A 19995-nucleotide genomic window follows, 5' to 3' on the forward strand; every position below is an offset into this window, starting at 1 on the left:
TCGCCTCAGCCGTCTATCGTTGTGCGGAGCGTTGGCGTATTTCAGAAAAGCAGTGACATCGAGCGCACACACAGACACACACACACACACACACACACACACCTTGGCGATAGCCGAGGAAATATTTACTGTGAGCCCCGAAAGCGCGCTGTACTAAAAAGTTGATGGCGAAATTTGTCATGAGTTACTTTGAAAAGAACTCTGACCCGCTTCGTTTGGTCGCGAACGAAGGCCGGATCCCCCTAGTAACCGCTTATTAATACAGTAAGCAGATGAATATGATGTATTTGTAAAAGGAAGCGGGTCGAGCCACTGTGTGTTTGGCTGCATCACACTACTGAAGAACTGCTATACACACACGCGCGCGCGCCAGACATGGCGGCGGTTCGGGCGCCACTCAGAAAGAGTGTTCATCCCTGTCTGCTGTGAGCCCGTGTGTTTCACAGGAAACTCGCCAAAAAAAAGGTTTTATATTACTATAGTCTAGGATCAGACATCATCTGGGTTACAGTAATTACTTACAAAACCCATACAGTGTGAGTAAACTGATAACGCCAAGACACCTCAGGTACCACAGAGCGTCTTCTTCAGAAGCCAAGACCAAGTCGGCCCTTTTTCCTCAACACTCTGCGTTTCAAATAACACTTTAACCGCTTTGCTTCCACCTGACAGCAGCGCTTCTAGTACTACTTCTATTTTTTTTTTCCTTTTACATTCACTTGCATTTTCATTGGAAGATATTTACCAGCTGCAACTTCAAGGACATCTTTAACCGATCACTCTCATTAGGAACTTTCCAGAGCCCTGATGTTTGAATGGTACTAAGCTGGGTAATTTTACTGGAGCAATTTAGGGTAAATATCTCGCTCAAGGGTACTACAGCTGGGATTCAAACTTGTGACCTTTGGGTCCAAAGGCAGCAGCTCTAACATCTACGCTATGCTGTAACCTCAATGTTACCAGCTGCCCTGTACTGGTCAAGTGCTGCCGTACTTACATTAACGTTGAGAAAACTAGCAGTCTAATTCTTTTTTTTTTTTTTTTGGAATGTTAAATCCAGTCTTTCATTAGTTATTTACTGATAACTCAACATGGTTCCTACTTTTGATATCAAATGTTACTCTCAACACAACCCTAAGAAAATGGCTGCCACTGTGCTCTTTGCGCTGCCACGGATTCTTGCGTTACTTTTACAAAGTTGAATTAAACTGCTCTGTTATTATTTGTCGAGGCGACGTGACGCTAGAAGCGCTGCGCACCTGCTCCAGTGGAAGAGCTGTGGACCCCAAACAGCGGAGACACAGAAGATTAAAGTATGGCCAACGTCCCAACCCCCAGATTAATGACAGAAACATCTGGAAGTGCTTTTCTTTATCAAATTCCTTTGTTAACCGGCTTTGTTTAAATTTTCTTCTTCGTAAAAATAAAACACAATGAGAAGGATTGAAAAATACAGTATATGCACAAAAGGAAATAGTGGACTCTTTCCAAGACAAGCTCCATTAGATAAATCCTTGGAGAATGGAGACATACTTATGGAGGCATGTAGCCAAGAACTAGACAGGCACTGGGTCATGGAGGGACTTGGGCAAAAGGGAAGTCGACCGGTCATGAGAAATTACCCACATTGGCGCCATCCCTCCACCCCCTACCCCACCATGTATAGCAGACCTGCTGGAGTCCCTCTCGTCCTGAACCGGCGCCACGGGTCTGACTCAACTCATGAGGGAACTCTCGCTGTCATCTGCCTGCATCCTGCAACACTTCAGCAGGCAACTTACTGTGTGTTGAAGGTGGACGCATGATGGCTGCGAAGTGTCCGGCCTGCTGGGTCACTCCCAGAGGTTGCAGTTACCGTAGGATGCTGCTTGAAAGCACGGGAACCCTTGTGTCCCTTCGTTTTACCACAAAATGGTTATTTAATGAGAATCAGTGTTTCGAACATGACATAATGGATATGTGATGACCAATTCCATATGTTGCTTTAGAAGAAATCATGTATGTAGTAGAAACTTGAAACATACGCGCGCACACACACACACGCTGTCCGAAACTGCTTGTCCCATACGGGGTTGCGGGGAGCCGGAACCTAACCCAGCAACACAGGGCCTAAGGCTGAAGGAGGAGGGGACACACCCAAGATGGGACGTCAGTCTGTCACAAGGCACCCCAAGCGGGACAAAAACCCCAGACCCACCAGAGAGCAGGACCTGGTCAAACCCACTGCGCCACCGTGCCCCCCTTCTAGAAACGTGAAAGTGCAAAAATAAGTGAACCCCAAGTTTTACTGGTTAAACCAAGTAGGTGAGTTGAATCACGTGTGGAAATCATAGTAGTTTATTCGTTTTATAGCATTTATAGTAGGGTACATGACAAACTTCTGCAGCAAAGAAAACCTGTCTGTATAAATGTTTTAAATTGCTTTGGCTAAACAACAACAGTAATAATGTCTTAAAACTTTCTTATAGATTATAAACAATGTAGAACTAATCAATATCCCTCTTATTATTTAGACAAGTGAAATTTGCCATCCTCATCATCAGCAATATACATCTTAGAGAAGAATATAAAAACTTCTTTACATCAACAGGAGGAGAGATTTGGATGCAGACGTGGATCTTGAGTAAAGTCAATTTGTCACACACCACAGTATAAACCAGTATACATTACACAAGTAGCTGCATAAAGGTTTTTTCTTAAGAAACAAAACAACTTACATAAAACAGGTTTATGGAGCACATGGAAGATTAGGAGAAGTGAGTCCAAAAGAGGTGTGTTTAGAGACTCTTCTTGAATACTGAGAGGGAGCTCATTCCAACACTTTGGACCAGAACAGAGAGCCTTTGGGCTTTTAATTTGACCTCTTTTGTGTGGGACCACCAAGTGGGCTGAGCTGGAGGAGCGTAGCAGTCTGGCTGTAGAGTCGTGGGGAATCACATTTTGTAGGTATTCGGTTAGCAGATCCACTGATGGTCTTGTGGGTCATAACCATAGACATGAAAACAGCACTCATCTGTTGCTGAACCATACCCAAGGAAAGAATCTTGACCACTACAGTAAAGAGGCCAAAAGTGTGAGTGTGAAGCCCATGAGCAGACTGTACTCACACTGAAGCACCACTGTTTTGGTCTGGAGAGAACCCACATGAGACAAGTCCTGAAGCTCATGTGGTATCTTCAGGGCAAACTGATTCCAAAGTGAAGCACCATGTTCTCCTACCAAAAAGGGGTTGTAGGTGCACTTACCATGCTAGAGCTCACTATCCAGTGACAGTAACTGTGAACAGTTCACCAAAACGTGATGAAACACGTTACCTCCGACGCCCTCTCTAAACTACTGACCAAGCGTTCAGGTCCAGGAGAAGCAGAAACATGCACCAGCTTTCGCCATCAGCTAAATCAACCTCGGAAATGTCCTTATCAGTGACGGATAGTTGCTATGACCTCAACCCCCCCCACCCCCACGAGCGCATGCTGGCCCCAGACAGGAGGGAGAACATTTTGGCAATCCATAACAGCAGAGACACGTTTGTAGATGTTTTGCTCCATCGCCATGACACCGGACCCCGTCTCCCACGCTTCCTCCGCCGCCATGTTCATTTACACACGGAGCCCTGGATCGGCTCTGCATTTTTGCGGTGAAGAGCCTGATAGCTGCACACCTTACAAAAAACATTTCAAATCACTAATGGTCAACGATCCAGCAGTCGGTTTGCCAAGTGAGTTTCATACAACGTAAGAAAAAACACACATGTACACGTAGCGAAACTTGAGAGATGAGGATGAAATCAGGGAGAGGCACACAGAGCACAGCGGTGCGCAGAGATCGGACGTGACCACAGGTGAACGGAGGACTCACAAATATAAAAATAGGGGTTCGAGGTCAGAGTACTGGGGATGAGTCTCCCCAGAGTTCAGGCATGTCTTATTTGTCCCCCCGTGGGAACAGCAGCTGATACTTTTAGCCCCTCCAGTAGCAGACAAGTTGCTTTATACCTGAATGGACCCGAGTGTCCCTGTAGATTTTGGGGCAGATTATGGGAGTGATGTGTGCCAAGAGACGTACAAAGGTGTACATATGTGTGGTGTACAGTGTTTGGTACGTGTCAAACGTTCCTGACATTGCGGTACTTTATTAATAACTTGCTACTGATAACTCCTTGTCCTGATCAGGGTCGCGGGGGTCCAGAGCCTATCCTGGAATCACTGGGAGCAAAGCTAGGGGGTACAGCCTAGATGAGACATGAGTTCATCACAGGATAGCCACCCACACACATCTACAGACAGAGCGAGTCACACAATAAGGACAATTTAGTGACACCAGTTCACCTGAACTGAATGTCTTTGGACTGTGGGAGGAAACCAGAGCACCCAAAGGAAACCCACACAGATACGGGGAGAACATGCAAACTCCACACAGTCTGAACCGTGTGTAAACTTACACCGAACCGGCTTAAGCGCCGTAAGGGTTGCAGTGCTACCCACCGCACCAACGTGCATTAATAACTGGCTGTTAAATCTATGCCTCCACCTTGTGGTAAATTCCAAGGCCACAGTTACCCGCACGAGGGTCTCCTTCAGGTCCGACTGACCTCACTGAAATTAAGCGGTACTGGTGAACCTTCCCAAAAATACTGGAGTGAAAAATACTCAGGCGCTCAGGTGCACATCCTGATTATTTACTTAAATAAAGCAGTTAAATAAATGTGTGCAGCCTTTAATTACTGCAGGGCTTTTATTACTGTTGTTATTGTTCCTACTAATAATATCATCATTCTTTTAAGCGACGCTTTTCTTCATGACCACTTTCAGCGTGAGGTATGTGTACTATGCTACTTAGTGTTTTACCATTAACAGCCGAGTAATTTTTACCGGAGCAAATCACGGTTAGTACCTTTCCCAAGGGTACAACAGCAAGAGACATGGGATTTAAACCTAGGCGTTTCAAAGGCAAGGCAACAGCTCTAACCACTGCGCCCCCTGCTGCCTGTTATATGAGGCTCTCTGCTCTCTTTACCCCACTGCAAGCTCACAAAGGGAGGTAAACTGGTTCCGTCAACACAGTAAATTCAGTCGGGCTTCACCACTCAGCGGAACACGAAACCAAGTGGAGTCGAATCCAAGGAAACCGATCTCTCGCACACTGGTGTGATGTTCATCGTAACACAAAGTCATTGAAGCAAGACAGAGCTTCTGGTTCACACTGAAGGCATTTATTATGGGATGGCAATTATTAACAGGGCTTGGATGGGACGGGACGACAGGCTGATCCGTCATACAAAAGACGAGACTAAGAACGCAAAGGAAGGAGGATCCAGGAGACAAGTGGACCAACAATGACCGTGTTATAAACTTTGTATATATGTACATGTATTTATATATATTAATTTATAGTTACATTGGAAAAGGGAAAAAAATGTACAGTGTTACACAACGACACTATATACAAATCAATAAATAAAGCTAGGACGCACAAACAAGGTTACAAAGAACTGCTTTCTTGTAGAAAAAAATATAAAAAAGAATGTTAAAATAAAAAAAAAGAAAAAAAACGCTGCACTTTGTTAGAAACTCTTTGTTTTTCTGTTAAACTGGAAAGTAATGGCACCAGACTTTGGATGGCATGTCGAAGTGAGGCTGTAAGGGCGGCGAGAGGGGAGAGAGAGACAGAGAGAGAAGGGGGGATCGGGGGGAGAAAGGGCTTCTGGTGCTGCGAGGGGTAACATCGGGTCCCATGATCCCCAAAAGATCTTTGGCAAAGGTTCAGAATATTCAATACCCCCCCTCCCCCCCCAACTTCCCTAATCCATAAACACACACACCACCACCTACCTACTGTATGTACTGTATCTCAGTGCTCTCGCACACTACTGTATTCTCCTGTTGCCTCAATTCTCCCATCAGTCCCACATCCTAAATCCAAGATTACCACAGTAAAGAGTATAAACAAAGAGCCCGGGTTAGGAGGACCCAGTGCCGTCTGGTATGGTGCGGTATCTGACCGGAACACACACTCGCTCATTTCTCCGACAGCCTTCAACTACTTACACTGATTTACCCATTTATATAGCTGGGTAACTTTTACTGTGTACTTTCAGGGTAAGTACCACACTCAAGAGTATTGCAGGAGTGGGGGCATCAAGCCTGGGTCCATGAGCAGAAGGCAGCAGCTTTAACCATAGCGCCACCTGCTGACGCACACATTACCCAAGACTACATTTGATGCAGTGCTCGGTCTGCGCTCCGTCTCCAGGCTCTGTCCCCAACAAACGGTCCACAGTTCCTGTCGCTCTCACTCACTTCTTCTCCCAAAAGCCTTTCTCCCGTCTCGCCCGTCGGCCCTCGAACCCCGGACCCTCTTGCCGCCTTCTTTCCGTCTTCCGTTCACAGATCCTCGTTTAGACCCGTCCTTAACAACGCCCTGCACTCCAGCAACAAAGGTCTTGTCTTGCGTGTGTGTGTTGGTGGGGGGCATTGCAGGCTAGGTGTCCATCACAGTGTGAAGCCAACAAAGGGGGGGGTGACAACACATGGAATTGGGGGGGGGGGGGGGGTGTTCCTGAAACCAAAGATCCTCATGGAGAAAATCAGAACCCGAAGCTCCGCCCCTTGGAGGGTAACACACAATCCCGATTCCGAGCAAGTCCATGGAACGCGGCAGGGAACATTGGTGCGGAATCACCAGCAAGGTCCCGCTGGTCCTGCCGCCCCCACCGTACCGCGGTGAGAGTCCTGGAACTCCAGCAGCACCACTGTGCTTAAGGGAGGGGGAGTCCCCTCTCGCTCGTCTCCGCTCCTGGTTTGAGTCCCGCCGCGCTTCCCGTCCCCCTGACAGCCGGGGTTGTAAACTCTGTGTGTGTGTGTGTGTGTGTGTGTGTTAGCACCAGCTGGACCTTAGTGTAAAAGCAGGAGAGCCGCGGTACAGATTTGATCAAAGGCCCTCCCTCGGTGGTACGCCTGGTCCCCCAGCTTCCGGAGAGCCTGCGGGTCCGAGGTGTGCAAAGCAAAGAGGTGCATCATGGGAGCGCCTCACCTGTCTGAGCAGTGCATGGGAGGGGCTCCTCCCTCTCGCCAGGTGCCAAAGAAAGCCCTGGAAACAAGGCGGTGAGTGTTAGGGTTAAGTCCCCCTTCGAGGAGAGCTACCCTCCAAGAAGGGGTTCGAGATCCACGTGGACGAGAGCATCGGCCGTGGAAGGCACTGTGACACACCAGGCTGTACCGTCACCGCAACCGCTGCCCAGCGGGGGGCGGGGAGGGCACGTCTATTCTCTATCGGGCATCAGCGGCCGGGAAACACAAAGCGGCCTCCCGCTCTCCGCAGAAGTAACCCGAGCGGCGCAGCGACGGGCGCGGCGCACACACTCCGCCACGCAAGCGGAACGATAAGTCCGGCCCCACCGCGGCCACGCTTTTCGCCCCGTTTACTGTTGTTCCGCGCAGCTGGAAACGGGACGTTCGGCCGTCGACCTTCCGTAGGTCCCCAGCGGTTTTGTCGCCTCCGTCGGCGGAAGGACCCCTGCGGTGAGCCGCCGAAGGGCTTTGGCAGTGGAGGGCGGCGTCGGCGCAAGAGCTCCGGGGGGGGCGGCTGTCTTCGAGGGAGGGGGGTGGGCTCTTCAGAAGATACCCTTGGCAATTTTCAAGCCCTTCTGCTTCATGCGGGGCAGAGTGGAGCTGGCCACGTGCTTGGGGCGGCCCGCTTTGGGGAAGCCGCGCTTCTTGAGCACGAAGTCGTAGTTGGCCGACGAGTTCATGGCATAGAAGACGTTGGCGTTGTCCGGAATCTTTAACTCTGTGGAAGGAAATACGGCACCGTTGACTCAACGCGGGAGGAGTCGCCACGGTTACAGCATGCCTCTGCTTTTAAGTCTTGGTAATTTAGATACCCGGTAAAATGATGGTCCAGAGCAACCGAAACGGTGTTTCCCAGCGCAACCCAACCGCCGAAGGGGCCGAGCGGTTTCCGCCGATTCGTTCGGCCGACACTTTTCTCCGCAGTCATTTACGCTACTCGGCTACTTTCAATTATTTGCTCATTTACACAGCTGGGTAATTTTACTGGAGTAATTTAGGGTAAGTACCTTGCTCAAGGGTACTACAGCCAGAGGTGGGATTCGAACCGGTGACCTTTGGGTCTAAAGGCAGGAGCTCAAACCAGGTTAAGTACCTTGTTGTCCCTCTTGGGAGCCCGAGCAGAAACGTTGACGTTACCTGCGTGCGTCTCCAACGGCGACGCTCATCACGGTCCTAATTATAAGAATTATTCCGACGCCTTTTCCCGGCGCCGACACGCAACAAGAGCTGAGGAAGGTGCGCGTGTGAAGACGCGGCGCGAAGAGCCACCAGTGTCCACGTAGATGCATTTCAGCTTAGAAAGACTTCAAATGCGAGAGGAGTTACCTTTCTCTTCGGAGATCTTCTGCAGCAGCTCGTACTCCTCGGGTCGCTCGCGGTCCAGGTTGTGTTTGACCATAGCCTTCCTGATCACAGCCGGCGTCTTATCCTGGCTCGTAACCTGCAGCACGCAGGGGACAACTGGTTAAAACTGCTGCCTGCGGACCCACGGGTCGCAGGTTCGAATCCCCCTCCAGCTGCAGTACCCCTGAGCAAAGTACTTTCCTGAAAAATCACCCAGCTGTATAAATGGGTAAATAACGGTAAGTCGCTTACAGGAGTGTCTTTACGGATCACAGTGGTGAACATTCACTGTACTTATAAAAAATAATATAAATGAGGAGAATTACTGTTGTCAGCGGAGCACAGAGGTGTAAAAAGGGAGTACGGCGACGCATTGCCCACAGCGTACGCGCAAACCGAACTTGTCGGCGCCCTCGGAGCTCTACCGCACTATGGCTCCCGATAAGTGACCCATAATAGTTCATTCCCATTTTTGTGCTCCTTGTTTTTAACTACAGATTTGATTATATAACGTGTTGTTGTAGTGTACTTACTTTTAATAGAAAAAAAAATTATTTTACCTTATTATTTACCAGTGCACCCACCCAATATCAATAACCGCTTGTCCCGAGCAGGGTCGCGGTGAACCGGAGCCTATTCCGGGAGGATCCGGCGAGTGGCGACACACCCTGGATGGGACGCCAGTCCATCGCAGGGTAATTATTTACCACTCTTCATTGTACTATATTCCATTGTTTTACCGATTAGTGTGTGGAAAGTTCTAGAACACAGTACTACGTAGCATGGTTATTCCCAGGGACCAGGGACAGGGGCTAACAAGGCCTTGACCGTCTCCTCCCTTGAAGACGGTCCCATAAGGACTTTGCTGTCGTGCAGAAAAAAAAAAAACCGATTGCAAGCCCCTCCCACTCACCAGGATGCTCTTGTACATGTTGCCGTTGTCCACGTCCAGGCTCACGCGTATGATGCAGCAGTCGTCGGCCTGCTGGTTGTACAGGGGCAGTGACAGGGACGAGTAGCTGGAGACGCCCGACACGGAGCGCTTGTGGGAGCGAGAGCCCGTCACCGGCGTGGAGGACACCGACGAGGAGGAGGCGCTGCTGGAACCCGAGCCGGAGCCCGAGCCCAGAGCCGAGGCGTCCAGCGACGACAGCGAGGTGGACTCCCAGAACTGGCCAGCAGGGGGCGACACGGAGACGGAGGTCGGGGGGAGGGGAGGGGAGGGGAGGGGAAGGGAGGGGAGGGGGTGGGGTTCGCGATCAGAAGCGTATAAAGAAGATTCGGGGTTTACGGGAGGCGGGGACAACCGTGGTCCGAGGGGCCAGCAGCCTTTCGAAGGAGCTAGTAAAACCAGGTGATTTACCTTAGCGTCCAAACAATCGGGCCTTTAAAGGCTCTGAGGGAAAAGGTCAAGTTCGAAAGAGCAGCACTTGCCGCGGCCCCTTCGAGACCAGGGTTCCGGTCCCGGCGCCGAGCCGCTTTCACATTTTTTCTGCACTGATGGCGTCATCGAACGAGAATGTACTCGATGAAAGGTGGAAGGAAAGGAAATCATGGTAAGAATGGTGGCGCAGCGAGCGGTGCTCTCATCTCTCAGTGCCTGGACCGTGCCCAAAGACATGGGTTCTATCTCCAGTCAGTCTGTGTGGAGTTTGCATGTTCAGCTGGGTTTCCTCTGAGTGCTCTGGTTTCCTCCCACAGTCTAAAGAGACGTGTTTTGAGTAAACTGATCACTCTAAATTGCCCACTGTGTGTGTGTAGCAGAGTGTGTTGCTCTGGTGTACAGATGAGTGACTGACTGTAGGTGATGTACTGTACCGTATCTAACATGGTAAGTCACACGGGAGGAAAAGGTGTAGGCGAAATATTACACGTTTACCGTGAGTCGCTTTGGACAAAAGCGTCTGATAAATGGAGAAACGTAGAAATAAAAATTCATAAATACCACCGTGGACCAGTGTAAAAGCTTAAGTTCTTACAGCTTAAGAGCTGTTAATAGTGCTAATATATAAATATTAATAATATCAAAACGTGTAGTTTATGCCACAGAGGCACAGTACAGGTGGTCCCCGATTTACGATGGGGTTACGTTCCCCGAAACCCATCGTAAGTGGAAAATGCATTTAATACACTCAATACGCACACCTGCGTGACGCACTGAGACATGCGGATCGCAGTCGCCGCCCAGCATCACGACAGAGTATCGCTCCGCGAAAAAAAAAAAAAAAAAAATCAAAATTCGAAGGACAATTTCTACCGAATGTCTGTCGCCAGCTCACCATCGTAAAGTCGAAAAAAATCGCAAGTCGAACCATCGTAAATCGGGGACCACCGGTAGATGTGTTTGTTGATAGTTTATTAATGTGCTTATTAACAGCAAGGGGGTCGTTTCAGGAGCGTCGTGAAGTACGAGACACAATTTCAAAGTGTGTCAGTGAAAACCAGGCACAACAATCACATTTTAAATCACGACCCAGCTGTTCTAACAGCTGTACCCGTGACCCCTGACACACTAGACCCGGACCGAGGGGCACCGAGGGGGGTGCGCGGCGGGCCGAGTGCGTCGTGCGTCACGCGTCACCCTCCCCCTTCCTTCTGCGTGGTCTTGAGGAGACCCCTGTGTGTCGCGGGCACAGAGCAGCACGCACACACACACACACGCACACACACGATGACATGATGATGACAGGAAGTGGCAACAAGGTGGACCAATGGAGTCCGCTAGACGGTGCACTTGACACACACCCACCACACTCCCCACATTCAAGTTAGGGCCATGCATTTTACCGCCGTGGTCCTTGACTCGCTACAAACTGAGCGGCTATAAAACCACTTCTTTACCCCCCGCTGCCCTTATTGTGCCGCTTGTCCAGCAGGTGGCGCAGCGGCTCACAGCGTGGGCTTGCGGCGCCACCGGATCGGGACGGCGACGGCGCCGATATTCAACATTCAAGCAAACGAATGTGCAAAACCGCAAGGCGCGTCGCATCAGAGCGGCGGCTGAGCAGCATCATTTGACGCTCGATAGCTGTAATTATGCGCATATTAATTACAGTCGCCGGACGCCCGCCCGTTTAGGCTCGCTGGGTCGCCACGGCGACCGGGGCCGGCGCCGCGCGAAACACATGGCCCTAAAGACGACACCGGTGGAAGCACACGAGACGACGGATGCAGACGGGCGGCCGAGTGAGCGGGAGGTGGGTGGAGGGGGGTGAAGTACCGTAGGAGCGAGGTTCGGGACCGGCCCTCCCTTCCCTAACGCGGAATTGGAATGTTTAACGGAAGGCGTGGAGCTCTAGGGGAAGGAATCAGAGCGGCATCACAACAGCGGTCAGAGGAGGAGCACCGGTGTCTGCGCTGCCTTATCGCACACACACACACACACACACACACACACACACACACACACACACACACACACACACTCGCCATAAGACACAGCACACGACACCATAGCACAGTAAACCTTGTGCAAAACACCAGCGTGAACTTACTGTATTCCCTAATATTCCTCGCATTAATCTTTTATTTATTTACTTATATTTCACCGATTTATGCATTTAACAACACTGGCATTTTAAAGCCGATCGAACTCCTGTAAGCAGAATCGGAAGACCGAGACGGCGCGGGAGACGCCGGGGTCCTTTCCCGACCTTTGACCCCCGACCTCACCTTCTTCTCGTGGGCTTCGGGCGAGTCGGAGATGAAGCTCATGTTGATTTCCTCCACGTCGGAGCTGCTGGAACCGGCCGAGGTCACGCTCAGGGAGTCGCCGCCGTCCCCGGCGGTGCCCCCCGTGCCCCCCAGCAGGGGAGCGTAGCGCAGCTGGTCGAAGGACTTGGAGTGAGAGCCGCACACGCCGCCGCCGCCGCCGCTGGCCTCCGCGCTCGCCGGCTGCCGACTGGGCGCGAGGCGGAGTCGACGAGGCGGGGACAGTCGGGGACAGGTTAAGACAGGTAAAGGCAGTCGGGGACAGATGAGGACAGGTGTGTGTGAGTGTGAGTACAGGTCCTCAACCCCTTTTGTCCTCAGCCCTCAGGGACCAGATGTGTTTTGGAACTCGGATTTTTCAGATTACTTTCCCGAAACGTTAACACGGTACTTGTACATAACTGACCCCCCCCCCCGTCCAACACATGTGCAGCAAAATATATGAATATTGACACTAAGTGGGATAAAGAGCATCAGCTGTACTGATGTTTATTTACAGCTGGACACACGTTTCACATATTGATACGGAAGCTCAACACCCGTACGTTTAAGTGGACCAAACGCTCATGACGTGCGGTGGCTCGAGGACCCAAAGTTTGGGGAAAACGAAACAAACGCACACTTTGTTCGCGGAGCTTTCCGGATTTCGAAGCTGTGGACGAGGGACAGCGGACCTGCGTTCGCTTCGCTGTCCAACATCTGGAGGGACATGCGATGATGATTCGAGCAGAGCGGCAGAAGCGCCGGGACACAACAGGAACACACACTCACACGCACGCACGCGCAGAGTGTGAGAAACAGGAAGCGGACGGCGGCGGGACACTCACTCGCTCCAGCGTTTGATGATACCCGTGTTCTTCTTCGCCTTGAGTGTGTTGCTGGCCGATTCGGACAGGGGTTCGATCTCACAGGAGTGGCTGTAGCTGCGGGCGTCACGGACACACACACACACACACACACACACGTACCATGAGTGCGTGCACAGCGCGTGTTGGAGCTGTGTCCATGCAGAACAGGTCACCCCCCTGGGGGGGGGGGGGGAGGGGAGGAGGTGACCCCGGCCTCACCTCTCGGCCTCGCTGAGCTTCTCGACGGCGGAGAACCAGTCCCGGAAACGGGCGTCGCGCTTGAAGTTGTAGTTGTTACACGCCAGCTGGAGCAGCTTGATCTGGGCGATGACCTCGAACTCCTGCGGGATGCGGGGGGGCAGAGATGCTCAGAACACGGGGGGAGGGGGGCTGCTGAGACGACCTCACGAAAGCAATGATCTCACCTTCCTCCTCTTCTCAAAGTTGATGAGCCCCCCCTAGAGTGGAGGAGGATAAGGGGAGGGGGTCAGTAAAGCAGCACCTTACTTTTTCAGCTCCTCCAGGGTCCTTTAAATGCATTTAGAAACAGTGGAAAATGCAGAAAAAGGGGTGGTGGGGGTTGGTGGGGGGGGCGCACACTTACATCTAGGTGGTCCTTCATTGCCGTGTCCATCATGACCAGGTCCGTCAGGAAGGTCCCCAGATACGGGATGGTGCCCTGCATTACGCTCTGCGGGGACGAACGGGAGACGCGGTTAAGGAGCCGCGGTGATGTCATCGCGGAGACAGGAGCGGCACTTCGATCTACTCCAGTAATACCAGCGTCCTTCTCGTAATGGCAACGTCCTCCAAACATCCGTCACCACAGCTAGATCGCAACGCAGGCGTCAAGACAGCTGGGAGCACAGCAGTAGTCAGAGCTGCTGCCTTTGGCCCTAAAGGTCACGGGTTTGAATCCCACCTCTAGCCATAGTACCCTTGAAGCAAGGTACTTATTACCCTAAATTGCTCTAGTAAAATTAGCCAGCTGTACAAATGGGTAAATGGCTGTAGGTGACTTAACATTATAAGGTGCTTTGGAAAAAAGCAACAGATAAATGAATAAATGTCAAGGCCGCTTCCTGCACACAAAGTAACATTCTGGGGCGTGAACTAACACACCGACGTACGAGTGTCAGACACAAAGGCCGACTGCCTCGGCAGACGCTGTTATTTGTCACTGAACAGAATTAAAAAGTTAATTGTTTGTTGCCTCCAAATCACTGCTAGCTGGATAATTGTACAATAATTACAATAATTTAGAGCTGCCCGTAATTCCCGGCATCCGCCACATGGTGGCGCCAACAGACACTTAATTCAGAAGTTTCATCACATTGTGCCACTAGGGGGCACTGCGTTTTATTGGTGGTGCAGTTGAGGATTAGTGTCTTTCTCAAGGGTGCAACAGCAGGAGCAGCAGGTTAAATCTGTGTCCTTCAAATGCAAGGTGGTCACTGGCTCTAGCGATGATGCTAATATTTATATGATATTAATTATATATTATTAATCTAAGCATATCTTATATTATATGCCCCTGCGATGGACTGGACCCCAGCCTTGCACCCAATGCTTCCAGGACGGGCTCCGGTTCACGGCGACCCTGCTCATGATAAGCGGTTATTAATATTGGACGGATGGAATATTATAGACCAATATAATAATGTCGAGGAGCTGAAATCGACACCTTGTGATGGAAAGGAAACACATGATGATTTCTCACATTTATAAAATAACGCTACGCAGGTTTCCGGTGACCAAAGTTTCGCTGTTCGCACCGTTTTCAGGAACGGATTAATTCCCTCAGTGGGGGGAAGCCTGTATTGGTACCACGGTCCCCCGTGATCACGCGGACGGCCAAAGCACTCAAGTTCCTTCCAGCAGAAAGTTCCGTTTCTTACTAGAACTTTCCATGGCCATCGTTTCCAATTCAGTGACCTTTGTTTAAATGGTCACCATTCAACAACCTCACCGTCACGGTTCAGCTGCGGTCCGGCGAGGAAACGCGTCGCAGCCACTCAGGGTCCCAGAGCTGTGTCCCCCGCAACCCCCACGTCCCCCCCCCCCGAGAGCCCGTGGGACCTCTGACCTGGACTCTCCCACCCGCCTTACCAGGTCCCTCTGCTGCTGGTGCCTCTTCTGCGCCCGTTTGGGGTTGATCTCCAGGGTGGCGAACTTGGAGGTCCCCTCCTGTAAAAGAGCCACGGACATTTACGTCTAGCCGCGTTGCTTCCTGTTGCCGCGGCAACAGGTGATGCCTCTCATCTCTCCGCACTGCCCCACGGGGCAACAAAGTGCGGACGCTGCGTCGCGCCCTCGTTTCCTGTGGAGCGTTGGGCCCGCGGGAGGGCTTCGCACGGCGGTCGCCCACATCCTGGGCGTCGAGCGGAGAGCTGCGACGGTCGGGAAACCGAAGCGAGTGACGAGAACTCATCTGCGCCCCAAGCAACGCGATAAATCCGCTGAAGGTCAAACTGAATCGACGTCACACTAACTCCTCAAAGTGAAGCTGTGGGGTTTCGGAAAGTACCGCGGTAAAAGGGTAGCGCGTGTGATGGGTTTACCCCCGCTCTATAGGCAGCACTGAACAGCGACAGTGTTTTTACTTCACTTTCCAGGCCGCACTGCAGCCTGGAGAAAAATAAAAGCACGATTAATATACATATGCGAAAGCGTCAGCCCTTAGCGACCAGCGGGCTTTGCGGAGCCGAGTCCAGTTCGCTCGTGGTGACCCCCGGTATGGTCTTCCCACTAAGGTACGGCACCCGGAGAGCGTGCGAGTTCCGGCCACCCGGGGCGGGATTCGAACCTAGGGCGCGGCGTGCAGCTCGGGTGCCCGAGGAGGAGGGACGCGACACCCGGCGCCGCGCCCGTCCCACTCACCTTGATGAGCAGCTCCCGGCTGAGCGAGTGGTTGTTCTCATCAGAGAAGATCTCCGAAAGCTCGTGGAAGATGCGGAAGTTCTCCCTGCGCGATAAACGGGAGCGACAGTGAGACGGCGAGGCGACGGCGCGAGGTGCGAAGCCCCGCCGGCGGCCCGTTCGACCCGCGACCGCCCACCTCGACACCTCGTCCCACGTCCTTTTCAGCCGGTGCACGGAGTTGCACTGCAGGGCCGAGAGGATGGCGCGCAGGGACGAGAAGTTCTTCAGGATGCGGCACTCCTGGTGCAGAGCCAAAAAAAAAAAAAAAAAAACAAAGGTTTGATACGGTGTAGGAACCTCACCCACCCCACTCCCCAGCAGGACACGCTTCCAAACACGGACCACGAGGACCACAAAGCGCGAGAGCAGAACCGCAACAGAAAGCGCGGCGGCGACAATCTCAAGCGTCGGCCTGAAGACGTCACGCAGCTCCGCGGTCTCCGCGTCCCGGCGAGCGCGGCGCCTCACCCTGGCCACCTCGATCCAGCGCTCCACCACCTTGGCACGCTGCGCCGGCTTGAGGGCGCGGTCCACGAGGCAGGTGGCGATGACGCAGTTGGTGACCGAGTTGAACTGCGTGACGGTGGCCCGGATGGTGGGCGCCAGGTGCTCCTTGCCCTTCTTGTCCCGCTGAGACCAGATGCTGCCCAGGCAGTGGTAGGGCACCACCTTCTTGAACAGCTCCTGCATGCACCAGTTGGGGGGGCCAAGAGAACAGGTCAACAACGAAGAGACTAGAGACTCGAGACAGAAAGCGCTTCGTGCCCAAAGGTAGGAAATGATGTGACAGCAATCAGTTTGGGAACATTTGCATAAACATCGGAGAGACGCGCCGGCGATGAGTTGGCTCCGCCCCCCCCAGCTTCATCTGCACCCCATCTCTCTCACCGCATCCATCAGCGTAAACTGCTCCGCCACCAGGGTGGGATCGAACGCCAGGAAGTCGGGGCGCTCCTCCTCGAAGCCGTTCTCCTCCAGCATGGCGAAGGGGCAGCTGGCGTGTTCCAGCACTGCGGGGAGAGGGGCACATGGTGGGGGGGGGGGGTCAGGACTCTCCATGCTCCGCCCACGCGACTCGCCGAAAGCCACAACTTGCGACTGCGTCCCGAGGAGCCCGTCAAACGTCCGAGCTCCTCGCCCGATCCTGGACTATGGCGGACGTCCCTCCGACGACCTGGCGGCCACAAGCACCGCGGTCTCCGTGACAACGGTGCGATGAACCCGAGTGACAAAAAGCAACGAGTGGACCGGAGTGTCCAAACAGGCCACAAACCCTAAAGGAGCGCAGCGGCTCAAAGGCCTCCGTCCGTTGCAATATTTTATGTCGCATTTTTATATCTTCAGGTTCTACGTCAGGATATAACTATGACCCGGCGAACGTGAGGACTGAGGGACGGAGGAGCCACCGGCGACCGAGTTTGTTCACTAACCGCTCACAGGGGTCCTGTGAAGCTCCGCTACTCTTTCAGTCAAAGTGTCGATTAATAGTTCTTTAATATAAAGTGCTGCTTGAAAGTATGTGAACCCTTGTGCCCCTTAATATCTATTTGTTATTTACATTCGTTCGTTTAGCTGGTGCTTTTCTCCAAAGTGACTTACACCGTTAATCTATTTACCGTTATTTACCTACCCGTTTATACAGCTGGGTAATTTTACTGGAGTAATTTCAGGTAAGTACCTTGCTCAAGGCTACTACAGCTGGAGCTGGGATTCAAACCCACAACCTTTGGGTCCAAAGGCAGCAGCTGTGACCGCTCCGCTCCGCTCCTGGCCGTCCCTTTATTTCAAGAATTACCATTTACATTTTATGCATTTATTTTAGTATTTTATACAAGAATAATGACCATCCCTGTAGGGGTCACGTATTTCAAGCAGCAGTTTATTTGATAACACGCTAAAAATGTGTCAGACTTGCAATAAAAATAAAACGAATAAAGACATGAAATACCGGTGGAATGCAGGTTTCGTTTGCGTTTTTGAGTCCGCTCCGTACCGTCACGCCCCCAAACCCGGCGACACCCGGCATGCCAGAATATGTTTACATAATATGTAATAATTGCTTTCCTTTGTCTACAGCGTCATACGAGATGCAGAATGTGCCCAAAATATTTTAGCATAAAACATAAATGTGTATCTTATTTGACAGTTAATTTCACTCTATTTTTACCCCTCCCCGACCAAGAAACAGAGAACCATACGGCCTTCCCCTCTTTATTTAACGTTCGCTATAAAGTTCACATTATGCTGCATGTTTTAGGTTTGAGTTCATAAATAACTACTGAATATCGCTATTTATTCCTCGTACACCGGTAAAACAACGTGCTTTGGAGGGAAAGACCACTGGCAGGTCAGACATGTTTTAAAGAACACGTTCCTATGAGCGCGGTCCCTAAACTGACCATCAGCGAACACGGTCCAGAAACGGCGCGGTCGAAAAGAGCGCCGTCCTTAACCACGTTCTGGCACTAACCGGGCATCGACTGAATTCGCAGATTGCCCACCCCCCACGGTCGTACCCTCCTGCTCCGGGTCGTGAACCTGCCGCCGGTGGAACTGCGCCAGCAGGTTGCAGGCTCGGCGCTCCAGATCCGAGCCCGGGAAGTTGAGATGCAGGTAGGCGATGAGCCGCCGGAGGCAGCTGTATTCCGGAGGCTTCCAGAAGTCCTCTGAGTACTGGTCCAGCCAAGCGCCCAGGATGGATGAGATGGTGCTTGGGGGGGGGGGGGGGAGGACAGGAGAATATGAATTATGGGGAAACAACACAACACTGTACTGGATCCAAAGCAGAGAGCGGCTGACACTCTAAAGGGGTCGACCGTGAAAAAGCAGCGAGACCATTATCGGTCCACAAGAGCCTGTATTCGGTGGCAAGGCGAAGAGGGAGGAGGGCAGACAGAAAGGGTTCAACGGGAGCGGATCACGGTCCGGAGCAGGTTCTGGGGTCGATGCGTCCACGCGCCGGGGACTCACTTCTTCAGCTCCGTGCGGTCGTCGTGCGTCAGCCTGGGTCCCTCGGCGCCGCTCAGGTGCTGCAGCTTGGCGTACCTGCAGCGGGACGGGAGGCGCGTCCATCCGCTCAGCGCATCAATTAACGTCACGGTGTTAAAAACACTTCTGTAACAGCTTGATATGCAGCCACTGGTGTAACGTGTGGTGCTTTAACAGCGCTCGGATACACGTGCGTGTGTGTGAGCGTGAGCGAGCCCGCATCTCTCTGTCTGTCGGCATAGCGCGCTGTCGCTTTGCAGGAAAGTGTCCGACTAATGAATAAACGTACCCGTGAACGTATGACCCATTCGTGACGCATCAACGCATTTTACTTTCACTTTCATTTCGTTTAAGGATTCTTCCGGAAACGCCGATTGTCGTCGGCAGGTCCGCTGCGAAGCGAGGGCTCGGAATCCCGGACGGAATCCGACTTAATGAAGCCCATCGCTTTTTCGGCGACTCTAGTATGAAGCACCGCCTGCGGATGTCGATCATTTGCGTTGGTCAAAAATAATATATATAGATTCATTCATTTACCGGACGCTTTCCTCCAAAGCGACTCGCACTTCTGAGATACTTACAGTTGTCGACCCATTTATACAGCTGCGTGATTTACCAGCGCGATTCAGGGCAAGTATCTTCCGCAAGGGTAATACAGCAGGAGATGGGATTCGAACCTGCAACCTTTGGGTCCAAAGGCAGCAGCTCTAAGCGCTACGCCCCCTGCTGGATGTTGCGATTCACAAGCGACGCATTTAAAGGCGTGACGGCAGTTTCCTTCCAGGACTGCTGAGCTCACCTGTTGAGCAGCAGGTCCAGCACCTGCTTGGTGGTGGCGAAAGAGCGATAGGTGCACAGGAAGATGGTGACGTAGGTGGAGTCGTTTCCCCGAAAGGCGGAGACCATGTACTCCACCAGCTTGTCCAGGGTGCCCGCCTTGATGGTGCGTACCTTGCACGTCTCGTACAGGCTGAGCGGCGCGTCGGATTCCACCCCCAGCCAGCGCTGCCCCTTCGTGGCCGTGTGGTGCATCTGCACCTTGCGGAGGGTGATGGTGTAGATGGCCCCCTCCTCCACCTCCTCCCCAATCTCCTGGGTGGAGTTCTGCAGTC

At 52.2% G+C, this 19995-nt stretch overlaps 1 protein-coding gene across 3 annotated transcripts in view; it reads right to left on the reverse strand.

Annotated features, from left to right (window-relative positions):
• Positions 1 to 5190: 5190 nt before the first annotated feature.
• Positions 5191 to 19995, reverse strand: part of ralgds (ral guanine nucleotide dissociation stimulator) — a 57253-nt gene continuing 42448 nt past the window's right edge. For 2 of the 3 annotated variants that reach the window (XM_029252806.1, XM_029252804.1), the window contains exons 2-18: positions 19683 to 19987; positions 18866 to 18940; positions 18412 to 18605; positions 16784 to 16905; positions 16364 to 16579; positions 16032 to 16135; positions 15854 to 15938; positions 15083 to 15160; positions 13578 to 13664; positions 13399 to 13431; positions 13193 to 13314; positions 12953 to 13048; positions 12087 to 12315; positions 11635 to 11709; positions 9328 to 9585; positions 8397 to 8511; positions 5191 to 7788 (exon numbers count right to left, since the gene is read on the reverse strand). In XM_029252806.1, coding sequence (XP_029108639.1) covers positions 7613 to 7788; positions 8397 to 8511; positions 9328 to 9585; positions 11635 to 11709; positions 12087 to 12315; positions 12953 to 13048; positions 13193 to 13314; positions 13399 to 13431; positions 13578 to 13664; positions 15083 to 15160; positions 15854 to 15938; positions 16032 to 16135; positions 16364 to 16579; positions 16784 to 16905; positions 18412 to 18605; positions 18866 to 18940; positions 19683 to 19987 — 2370 coding nt within the window. In that variant the 3' untranslated portion in view covers positions 5191 to 7612. The remainder of the gene's footprint in view (positions 7789 to 8396; positions 8512 to 9327; positions 9586 to 11634; positions 11710 to 12086; positions 12316 to 12952; positions 13049 to 13192; positions 13315 to 13398; positions 13432 to 13577; positions 13665 to 15082; positions 15161 to 15853; positions 15939 to 16031; positions 16136 to 16363; positions 16580 to 16783; positions 16906 to 18411; positions 18606 to 18865; positions 18941 to 19682; positions 19988 to 19995) is intronic. The other variant, XM_029252805.1, reaches the window with a different exon arrangement.

Source organism: Scleropages formosus, chromosome 6, assembly GCF_900964775.1.
Source record: "Scleropages formosus chromosome 6, fSclFor1.1, whole genome shotgun sequence".
Taxonomy (NCBI): domain Eukaryota; kingdom Metazoa; phylum Chordata; class Actinopteri; order Osteoglossiformes; family Osteoglossidae; genus Scleropages; species Scleropages formosus.